Raw genomic sequence first — 12,070 nt, forward strand, 5'->3', positions numbered from 1 at the left:
AAAAAATTGTAACGAGAAGTTGTAGCTCAATAAAAGGCAAAACTTTCACCATGAGGACAGTGGAACATTGAACGTGTTGCCTCGAAAGGTTGTGCAGGCTCCATCCTCAAAGGCTTTCAAGATCCAGGGGATTAGGGGGCTGAGCAACCAGGCCTGGCCTCATAGGTGGTGCTGCTTTGAGCAGGAGTTTGGAGATGTACTGAGGTCCCTTCCAGTCTGAATTATCAAGTGGTCAGATGAAAAACAAAATCTTGTTAGCTGATAACTTATATGGTTCATGACATGGCTTTCCAGACTGACTGTTTGATTCACCCAGACACAGACTCCTGAAAACCAGGAGTGAAATATTGAGTGTAGCCAGCAGACTTGAGGAAGTCAGAGGGAGCTGGGAGCCAGCATCCAGCTGCCTTCCCTGCATTCCTGGTGGCTATGCTGAGTGACAGCTCGCTGGATCAGCTTCTCAGAGGTGGGACACAGGCTTTGTGTCATTGAAGAGGGAGGCTATACTCAGCCTTCCTTCCCATAATACAGCAAAGGAATAGACCGCCTAAACTAACGTAAGGACTTTATTGGCCCTTGATAGTGTTGATATTTAAATTGAAAGTGAGTTTTAAACCTCAGCTAGAGCAGAACTATTGCTTTGTTATAATGATTTTATAAACAATGATTTCCCAGATTTTCTCTGTACATTTTTCTTGATCATTTAAAAGCATGCAGTATTTTTCCAATGTGTACGTTATCATTACTTTCATTTTTTTCATATTTTAGCACTGCATTACTCCTCCAATGTTTTCACATTTAATCACTTTCTTTTCTTCTTTATTAAATTTAACCTGCAACTCTTAGTCACCATTTTGGGAGTCTTCTCTCCCTTCTCATGTACATTACAGGAAGTCAGAGGTTTAAGGAGAATGGGAGAGGAGTGAGGTGGGTTTCTACAGTTAGAATCTTTCAGCAGCCTCTTGTGAGGTTACATTTGACACTGCTTGTTGAAAACTGACTTATTTTAAAGAAGAACTGTTGAAGTGTTGGTGCCTTTTTGGATTCCACAGCTTTCTTCCACGTGTAGATTTTTGTAATAGCTCCAATCTGACCTTCTTAGTTAAATTACCTAGTTCCATAGAATCTGAGTTCTTGAAATCAGATACACCAATCTATTTTATTATGTACATCTTTCTTGTATCAGTAGGGTATCTGCATTCCTTGTACAGTACTAAATTCACGTGGCTTTTGCACTCTTGATTTCAGTCTACTGGTTGCTTTCTGCTGATAAGAAATTAATTCAATATGGTTTTTCCACTGACCCATTCTTTTAGACTGTAAAGTTATTCTGTAGTAAGTACAAGCCAACTTTGATGCACATTCAGGATATTTTTGCCCAGTGAATCTATGGGAAGATAATTTCTCCCACAGTTGTGATATTCTGTGATTTCCAGTCCTCTGAGAACTGGCCATGCATTTTTTTATTCTCGCTTTCATCTGGTTGTGATGTTTTTTATGCAGATAGTTACTGTTCTCTCTTCTATCTCTACCCCACCCCATTCTTGCTAACTTAATATAAAGAGAGTCGCTACTGTGATTTTTGTAGACATGCAATGGATATTGGCCATAATAAGTGTCCTTGATTCATAGAATCATTTTTGGGGATCCTCAGTGATTAATTCACTGTTTCCACTCACAAGAATTGTTTTAAATACAGAAGTCACTTTCTCATAATGCTAACTCTATGTCAGCTTAACAATTATTTTTTGAAACAAGTCTTTGAGTTTACAATAGAAACTGAGACGTTTACTTAAATAATCTTAAATGCATCTGATTGAACTTGTGTGTAATTATGTATAAGAGCAAACAGACAAAAAAAACCTTTCCACATGCAACAAATGTGTATCTTTTATGGAGGCTTGTTTAAAGAGCAGTCAAAAGACATGAGTATATGAATTGGACATTATATTTAGCAGATAAGTAATTATATTTAATTATTTTGGCTTTTTTTTTCTTGATAACAGATAACCTATCACAACAAATTTGTATTATCACTGATCTGAAGGAAGCTGTTGCACAAGTAGGTTTTCTCCTTCATGAATCTCTGAAAAGCCAAGTAAAAGTAAGTACATCTCTGTGATTGTAAACTGTGTGATTAATTTAAAGTTTCTCGTTGTCAGAACATGTAAGAAATGGTATAAATTCTGAATAGAGAAACTGAGACCTTCTGTGTCACTTGAGTATTTATTAAAAAGAATTAACACCAGGTGTGGAAGTTACCAAGAAAGAAGCATCTTCTGCTTAATTATACTATAGAGAGGGATCATACAGATGCTCTTTAAAATGTTTATATTAGATTAGAGGAGAAATTGAATCCAGAAAAGAGAGGTCATTTTCTTTAGCTTTTACGAATTCAGTAAGCCTGAATTGTTACAAATATGTTACAGAGGAAATGCTTTTGTTACTTTGAAGTCTGAATTAAAGTCTAAATGAATTAAAGAGTAAGTTGTATTCTCGCACAATTGTGAATGCAAAGTTAATCAGCCTTTTTGCAGAGAGATATGGAAGTACACTTCACTCATACTGAATGCTTCTTGAAGCATTGCTGTAGAATATTGATGGAATCTTCCACTGGCATTTAACTATCTTTTCCTTTCCCATTATTCTTAATAATGGGACTATCACATATTTTCATTTTCCCAAAGATGATTAACATTTAGTAATAAGACAAATCTTGAGTGATATTGGGGTAATTCTTAATTATGTCTTATGTAATGAGATTACATCTTTCCTAGAGAAGTAGAGTAGAAGTAACTGATCAAAAATATAGGTTTCCCAGTATGTGTAGTTTTACCTTTATAGTAGGTTTTGTTCATGTCTATTGATCTGGTTTCTGTAATCAGTTCATATGGGATGTTCTTGTATAGCAAACTTGCTGTTTTCCATCTGGAAATATAACTTGATATTGTACTTTCAGTTCTTACTTGGAAATAATTGTATTTAGTAGGAAAAATCATGTTTTTTGTCTATTACATGTCTACATTTTAAAGTACAAAACATGGGCAGCGTTGAATAACGTTTTCTTCTACTCCATCATACAGCTATTCAGACAAGAAGTCTTCTTCCACTTCACTGATACTAGATCCACTACTAGTTTTACTTTTTTCACTCGTTAAGCTGTTCTGGTACTGCGAGGAACACATTTTTCTCATTTTGGGAAAATAACAAAAACAAACTTTAAATATCAACTTACACACTCCTATGTATATCTATTACATTTACATATAACCACATTAATAATACCATGAGAAACACTTCCAGTCCAGGAAGAAAAAACAAATAATTTATGTTCGAACAACTAGCTTTATGAAAGCTAAACTTAAAAGTCAGACTGGTGCCAAAACCAATTAAAATCTGCAACATCTTTGGAGCTTTTGATTGTAGAAGCAATTAGCTGTTGGGTTGGTCAGGCGTCTGAACCTGTGATGCATTTGAATAAGCTACATATAAAATGACTGCAAACAAGGTAACGAGGGAGTAAAGTGAAAGGATTCATCCTGATATGTGACTTTTTTTGATCATTCAATTCACTTTTGATGAATTTATTTGATCACTCTATTAAATCAGTTTAACTGATGACTTCTAGCACCGTTCGTCTCTTGATCTGTGTTTTATTTCCTCACAGTCAAGTTTTTGTTTTGTCTCCTCAACACTTCTAAAACATTCCTGCAAGGTGACATTTGCGAAAGAACTCCATCAAGATCCCTGTATTGTACTGTTCCTTGAAACATCCTTAGTCATGTGAGGTAATTTTCAAGGTTAGCATTATATGGTACTTCCCAAATTTGAAAGACCTTAGAAAGAAGGTGTTTCTAAAGTGAAGTGTAGTAACCTTGTGAGAGATTTGACTCTGGTTAATTACTTTAACCATATTAAACTTATTGAACTGAAATCTGGGTTATTCAAAGGGGCTAATTAGAGGATAGTCAGTGTAAATAAAACACTGATTGAGAAGCATATGGTAGGGTATGTATAATCTGAAATTGAATTCTCTAAGTATGGTCAATAGTTTAGCATGTCTGATAGTTTTGATACTAGTGCATACTAGCCACCATATTTACTTTTAATATGTTTGTCAGCTTCTAAGTAAGAACCTTTAAAGAAGAATCCAAAAGACATTTTGTTAGGGAGGTTTCTGAGAGAGACTGCAGTAACATCATCATGAATCTATAACACCAATAACATGAAAAAAAGACACGAACTGATGAGATAAAGTGAAGGTAGTTATTGCTTGTAAAATACTTTCTGATTAGGTATTTTAAAAGTGTTACTGTAAATTGTGTATCTAATAAATGAATATTTTTGCTGAAAATATCTTACTATGAAAGACATAAGTTGTCTTTCCTTAAATTTCTTATTTACCTCTTTCTTTGGAAGCAATCAGACTTAAATGGGGGCCGAAGCTGTTTTCTTCCATACCTGGGAATTAGGTACTCCTGCTTATTCAATGACAATTCCTCCTGTGTATGAAACATGATTAGATGAAGTTGTATGTTATTTTTGTGACTGAATAAGTATCCACAAGCAGTATATCAAAATATTTGGTCCTATTCAGTTAAGAATGGACTAAAGTTTCACCAAGTAGTCTTTCAGTGAGAAAGAGATAATTTCTTAATCATTGAGTTGTCCATCTGCTAGACTGGTATTGATTGTGACTTTGGATTCTAATACACTTTAACTTTTACACATTGCTAATGTCCTGGTATTATTGATAGATTTTATGAAAAGTGGATATTGAATAAAATTGAAATTTTACCACAGGTTGTCTGACATGTAGAGAAACATTACAGAAAACATTTTCATTATTCCTATCTTCATGTTAAAAACAAAAAGAAACCCTTACCACCTTTGCTCCTTTATACTACCTGAATATTGATTCCTAAACCAGCCAGAAGTAATTAGGCAAATCCCCATACTTTTGTTCTATTTAACCCCTGAACATGACACTGTTTACTGAGGTGGAATTTTAGGTAATTTCTGTTATCTCAAGTAGTGTTGAAATTATGTGGTAACTTTCATAAATACTCGGTTTAAAGAAATACTTTTGCATACTAACTAGCCAAATAGAAGAAGAATTAATTTTAGTTACTTGACAATTTATTGAAGTTTTCAGTTTGGCAAGCATTGTTACTCACCTGTCTTCTTTCTCATGGGTTATCTGCTACTGAATTGCTGTTTCCTAGATGAGAGCAGCTGAACCATTTTGTCAGGGGTCAGATCATAGGATCATAGAATGGTTTGGATTAGAAGGGACCTTAAAGATCACCCTGTTCCAACCTCCTTGTCATGGCACACCTCCCACCAGGCCAAGCTCCATCCAGCCTGGCCTTGAACACCACAGGTGGGGTGTCCACAGCTTCTCTGGGCAGTCTCTGCCAGTGCCTCACCTCCCTCATTGTAAAGAATTTCTTCCAAATCTCCATTACTCCTTGTCCTATCACTACAAACCTTGACAAAGAGTCCTTCTCTTAAGATCGTTGCTTAAGGGTATTTACATGCTTACTTGAATGAGACGAGAATTAGAGAATTAAAATACAGGTTATCATCAATGATAACCTGTCTTCTATGGCTTGAAAGCATTAGACAAGAAACCTGGGGTAAAACTAAAAGAGACAGAGATGGTCTGTTGTGTATCTTTCAAAGTACTACACAAAAAAATACTGATTGCATATATCTTTGGAAAAAAAAAATAGAAAGCATGTAAATACTGGGAGATTGCCTGAGAAATAAAAATAGTAACACATACGTTATGATCATTTGCTTTTTCAGAACTTTGGAATAGGCACTGTGCAGAAAGGTTTTTGGATGATCTGCCCCAGTTGCTCTGGAATCTGCCTTTTAACAAATAAATTGACAAGTAACTCCACTAAGAGCCTTTTCAGAGACATGCTTTCATAATTAAAAAATAAATAAATAAAAAATCTATTTCTGCTGAGTTCACTGTAAGAATTTCTGATTAAGAACTACTTTTTCATTTGTTTGCAGAATAGTGTGTTCAAGTCAGTGGATTGTTTTGGAGTATTCTAATAGAATGAAGTCAAAACTGATGATATAAGGAAACATTGCGTGTGCATGGAAGCTAAATTGACTAGTTTGGAATTTGCTAGTCAACTTTATAAGTAAAAATTACATATATGCTGACAGTTTTCTCATGTTCATGTTTGCATGATGCTATTAGAGGAGTATGTGTGCTGTGTGAGCCTGTGCTTGTTTGGAAGCCTAATTTCACTGAAGTCATGAAAAGAAAGGGGCATAATTTGGCATCTCATGTAGAAGAAGCTCCCTTTTGGGAGCTAAGAGGTATTTTTACATTTGCAAAGATTTGAGAAGTGAGCTCTTAAGTTGAACAACGCAGCAACAGAGGTGTGTATGTGTATACCACTCATATGTCTGGTACCATATTACTTTGTGTTCCACCCCTTACAGAATATAGTCCTACCTGTGCTTTTTCAAGAGACAAATCTTATTTCATTTTTACTGAATAATATATCTGTAAAACAAAATCTCAATATACTGCTCTCTCAGATTGTTCAATTTGAATAAAAATTGATACACTTAATTAATAATTATATATTCTGGAATACTTAAGCATCATGTATTCTGACATCTCAAAGAAAAAGAAGGACTTTGGGTCACTTTCCATTTACCTTCTGAAAAGTCTTGCATGCTTTCATGTTTGTTGCACTATGTTGCAATAGGTCATGAAGGCATTGGGGATTTCTGATTTTACTTCAGCAGCAGTTCAAGCTGGAACAGCCCTGGAGTACTGCATTTCTTAAAGTAGTTCTAGTAATTCTTGCCTTCTGCATTTTTTTTTTAAATTCTTTAAATATCAACTATTTAGAGCTGCATTATCAAATTTTCAGCCCCAAAGTTTCTAAAACCTTTAATACATAAATCTCAGCTTTGGGTTTTCAAACCATCTTTCTTTGCAAACAAGTTAGCTGCCCAAGTATTTCAAAAATAAACAAATACAACTTTAGATAACAATGGCCTTTTTAAAATGTGGTATTTGGTAATTCTGTTGGATTGTGGATTCAGTGACATTTTGAGAGAGCACAGCGGTGTATCAATTCTGTTGTTTGCAGCTAGCATACATTCTGTTCTGGGCAGAAATAAAGCACATGAGTAGTGGGACGGTGAGATTTGCTGGTGTAATAGAAGCCACATGAAGGTTTTTGGCTTAACAAACAAACAAACAAAAAACCACTTTTTTACTCGCTTCAAAATGTTATCTTTTCTCAGGGAAAAAAGTTCCCTTCTGAAACTTGGATTGCTATTTTCCTTAAGGCAAGCCTGAACCTGGTGATGTAGTGGAATCTACTTTTTATTTTAATTAGGATAAGATCATTTCTTAGCTGGTGTTATAGCTAAAGGATACAAAATAAATATGTTTGTGATTAAGAAGGTATTCTAAAGTATTCATCAATGAAATACTTTTTGGGAGACATTCTAAATGATTCTTGTCATAACAGAATCCTAGAATACCTGTGCATCTGGTCCTTCATACCTGGCCCTTCATTTATTTTATTTTAGTTGTATGAAGGCACTATATGTTTGTTCATAAACTAAATAACTTCATAAACTTCATAAATTCATGAAGATTTGCTTAGAATCAGAGGTCTAAAGTCAATATGTTGTCTTGATCCTATTAACAGTGTTTCATCTCTGGGAAGAGTTGAACATCCCAGAGGTATGTTCATCCCAGGGTAGAGCCCTACCCCAGGCTCTAACTCTAGTGTCTGATGATACTTTCAGGGCTGATTTTGGAATGGCTCCCTCTAGCAGTACACTTCAGCAAATACTTGCAGAAAACTGTAGGGTTCTGGACTCCATGCTTCACTGTTGAGTGACCTGAAAGTCTGAGCAGATTTTAGTTCTTGTATTGGAAATACTGCCAGTTTTATGCCATTTGAATTAACAATCTCTGTGACGATTGTGGAAGATTTAGCAGATGGTTAAGTCTGAAGTCGAATTCGTGAAGAAGTAATATATTTTTTTCTGATCAGGTTGAAGCTATATCAATATCTCTAAGAAAAAATGATAGCCATCTACAAAACATCTTTTCAGGAGAGTGCTACAATTTTCTATGCATCAATGTAAGTAGGAGGGATGCATGCTTTTAGTTTAAGTGCAAAACTTTTTAGTAATAGTAAATAATTACATATTTGAATAACAAATAGTTTGTATCCATTCGATGGTTGGTGTGTTTAATATTCATCAAAGTGGACCGTTGACATACTGGTCTTTTTTTCACTCCTGGTTTTGCAATTCATTCAGTATGTTGTTAAACAAGTCACAATTTATTGAACAAGTGGGATGCAATATGAAGAGGTACACCACATGTAGTTATCTAACTGTGCATTGCTATTGTGGTCTTCATTCGTGCTTCCCACTTTGGACATGTGCATGCTTTGCAATCAATATTTGGCTCGTTGTATGGGAACTGGAAAGTTTTCGCTGAACTTTGAGATCAAGCAAGACCCTTAAGGTTGTTACATGTACTTTTTAAACGATAATGTTCTTAACCTCAAATATAAAATCAAATATTCCTCCACCCCCACGAGTTATGTATCTTTTTTTAGTAAATGATAGATCTTTGAATACCATTTTTATGAAATAACTATATAACTGTTTGATATTTTTAGTAATTCTATTTTTTTTTTTTTTTTTTTTTTTTTTAGGATAAAGAGTATGCTACTGAAGAAATCCAGCAACTAGTGGATATGTTAGAAAAATCAAATATTCCTCTCTTATATCCAGTTATTCTTATTTTGGTAGGTAACTCTTAAAATTTCCTGTAGAAAATATCTGTAAATAACTGCTAATAATAAAGTGTTACACTAGATTTAGACTATTTCAAGAGACACTGATACCTCTGAATATGATTTAAAATTTGAACTGTAAATTAGACTGTAAAATGTCTTTGCACTTCAGCAAATGTACTATATAGTGTCAGGAAATAAACCAATACTAGCAAAAGGCCAATTATTAGTTATGTAGATCTGTAAAAGATTTATTTTGGCTATTCATATTGCGTTGTTAACTCCTGCTTTGTTGTTGTGCATCATCTCATATGGGGATGCTGCAAATGGTGTACTCTCCTGGAATACGTGGTTGAAAGAAAGTTAAGTGGCTTTATTTTTTTTTCTGTGCTTCATGGATTTATTCAAAGTTTTAAAAATTATTGTTGCTTTTCTGGTTCAAATATTAAAAAAGAACTGAGAAGCACTTTGCAATATAAAACATCAAGATGTTATACGACTGAAATGTGTATTCTGGTATGTGGCAAAAGTTTTGAACTCCATTTTTGGCTATAATTCTGATTTGAATATTGTTGCCAAAATAATTTTAACGTTTCATGCAGATGACAGCTGAAGGTGTACATGACTTTTATTTTACTCAGTCTGTTAAAAAGGAGAAAATATGAGGAGATTTGAAAGTCTCTGTGCAGTGTAATTAGATACAATTCTGTCGTTATATTGTCTGACTTTTTAGATAGGGATGAGAAGTATTGGGTTGAATGAGCATCGTTAATGCTGTGTCTCACCAAAGTGTATGCCTCTGATCTATTATCCATTAATAATGCATAATAATCTGGTGTGATTTCATAAACTAATTCCTTATAGGAAGCCACTGAAAAACAGATAAATAATTATTTTACCTAGAGCCTATTTTACCTGGTTTCCAAAGTGTGTAGTCATGTAATCTAGTGATCTGGAGGCAAAACTGAGAATTTACTTCTCAAATTAGGCTTAATCTGAGGTTCATGATAACAAGTTATGAAATGTTATTATTATTTTTAATGAATAAATGAGATATCATGAAGATAAGTAGTATTTTACAAAACCTGATATCCTCACTAACTGTATGTTGTTGTCTTATGGACTGAGAAACCCTAATTCTATGGAAAGATTTAGAACTTTATTTCTAGACTCTTTTTTTTTTTTTTCTTTTTCTGATGCTATTTCTGAGGAAGTTCAGGGTGGAGCTTTAATTTTACTGAATTTTGAAAATAAGGTAAATTCTTTCTGCCTTTAATCAGAGTAGTGATACACCTCCAAATCTTTTGCCCATTTGCAGGTCTAGTGGATATGCAGAACGTACTCTTCTGGACTGAGAATGTTTTCATTAACCCTTTATTAAGAATTTTAAAAAACATTTCTCTCTGTTAAGTTTTGGGGACACGTAATTAGCTTAATCAATTAGAACAACAGAATGGTTTGGGTTGGAAGGGACCTTAAAGATTATCTTGGCCAACCTGATCTAGTGGGTGGCATTCCTGCCTGTGGCAAGGGGCTTCGAACTAGATGATCTTTAAGGGCCTTCCAAGCCAAGCCATTCTATGATCTAACTCCAACTATGATCTAACTCCAACTCCACCTTCCCACCAGACTAGGTTGCCCAAAGTCCCATACAGCCTGGGACTTCCAGGGATGGGGCATCCACCCTTGAATACTTCCAGGGATGGGGCATCCACAGCTTCTCCAGGCAACCTGCTCCAGTGCTTCACCACCCTCATTGTAAAGATTTTTTTCCAAATATCTAATCTAAATTTACCCTTTTTTTAGTTTCAAACCATTAACCCTTGTCATTTTACACACCATGGTAAAAGGGCTCTCCCCAGCTTTCCTGTAGGCAGCCTTTAGCAGCCTTCCAGTACCTATAAGGTCTCCCCAGAGCCTTCTCTTCTCCAGGCTGAACAACCCCAGCTCTCTCAGCCTGTCTTCATAAGAGAGCTGCTTTAGCCCCTTGATCATCCTCGTGGCCCTCTTCTGCATCTGCTCTAACAGGTTCATTCATAAGTCACTTGCAACTGAGTAATACCACAATGTTAAAAACATTGCCAGCCTCCTAGCTATTCTCTATCCTGGATTTTGTATGAAGGCCTTTTTTTTTTTTTTTTTTTTCCCTGTAACACACATGGAATGTGAGAGCTTTGTTTAAATGATTGCAGCTATAAATATTCTAGACTTAATATTCCCAGAGAAGTATGTATGGATGCAAACAATAGTAACACATACTCACTGTGAAACTCAGGTTTTGTCACTAAGATAGTAGATCTTGAAGTCATTGTAGCATCCAGCACCATTGTTGATGAAAGTGTATTTGCTTGAGCAGCTTACTGCATGTACATTTAGGTGAACACCTTTGAAGGTAGCTTTAAGAAAAAAATGATACATTTCATTCCTTTATTGTAGTTCAGTTGATATAATTCATCCATCAGTTGTTCCTAACAAGCACCTAAAACTAGGCAGTGGGAGGAATGTCTTCTAATTAGGTGGAAAAAGTGTTTTATTGAATCTAATTTAGGCAAGTAATATTCTACACTGAGAAGGCAGTAAATTGAAAATAAATCTTTAAATAATGCAGTTCCATTTTGAAAACCTTTAACATGCTTAAGAAAAACATCTGTATTTCTCTATTATCCTGATAGTAAAAATCTGTGAAAGTTAGATTAGAGCTTAGGAAAGAATGTTGTTTGTTTTTCTGATTTAATTAAATATTTTTAATACACAATTAAAACATTGTGTTCTGCTTTGTTCTGGCATACTGGTCTCACCGTTCTTTGAAAAGAAATAATTGAATTCCATCACTTATATATTTAGTGACATCACAATGTGAATAGAAACTAAGAAAAACCTTCGTTAGCCTGTGTTCTTGTGTGTCCTTAACAATGGTATGAGCTATTAAAACCTGGCAGTCTAAAATAACGTACTTTGGAAAAGTAGTATTTTTTTGAATATCTGTTCCTTTGCAGGTGCACTTGAGTATTTCAGAAAATATTTCTTTCAGCATTGGGTTGGAAGAACTAACTAAGATCAAGAAATTTGCAAGGGAAGTGAAAAAGAAAAATATTTTGGTTTATGGTCTCCTTATCCAATGTAAGGTATGTAATTCTTTCTACCAGCAAAGTATCCACTTTTGTGATTTATATGATTAATGATAGAATCTTCATCTAAAACAAAATCAAAGGGGAATAAATATGACATGAAAAACATTTATTGGAAAGTTTCTTGCCTGTTCT

General features: G+C 34.7%; 1 protein-coding gene across 15 annotated transcripts in view; it reads left to right on the forward strand.

Annotated features, from left to right (window-relative positions):
- Positions 1-12,070, forward strand: part of CRPPA (CDP-L-ribitol pyrophosphorylase A) — a 147,558-nt gene that overhangs the window by 61,422 nt on the left and 74,066 nt on the right. For 14 of the 15 annotated variants that reach the window (XR_011806990.1, XR_011806993.1, XR_011806996.1 and 11 more), the window contains 4 exons: positions 2,007-2,104; positions 8,052-8,141; positions 8,727-8,819; positions 11,804-11,932. Coding sequence is in view for 7 of the 15 variants with exons in the window: in XM_072033581.1 (XP_071889682.1) it covers positions 2,007-2,104; positions 8,052-8,141; positions 8,727-8,819; positions 11,804-11,932 (410 nt within the window). In the remaining 8 variants the exon portion in view is untranslated. The remainder of the gene's footprint in view (positions 1-2,006; positions 2,105-8,051; positions 8,142-8,726; positions 8,820-11,803; positions 11,933-12,070) is intronic. The other variant, XM_072033583.1, reaches the window with a different exon arrangement.

Source organism: Anas platyrhynchos, chromosome 2, assembly GCF_047663525.1.
Source record: "Anas platyrhynchos isolate ZD024472 breed Pekin duck chromosome 2, IASCAAS_PekinDuck_T2T, whole genome shotgun sequence".
Lineage (NCBI taxonomy): Eukaryota > Metazoa > Chordata > Aves > Anseriformes > Anatidae > Anas > Anas platyrhynchos.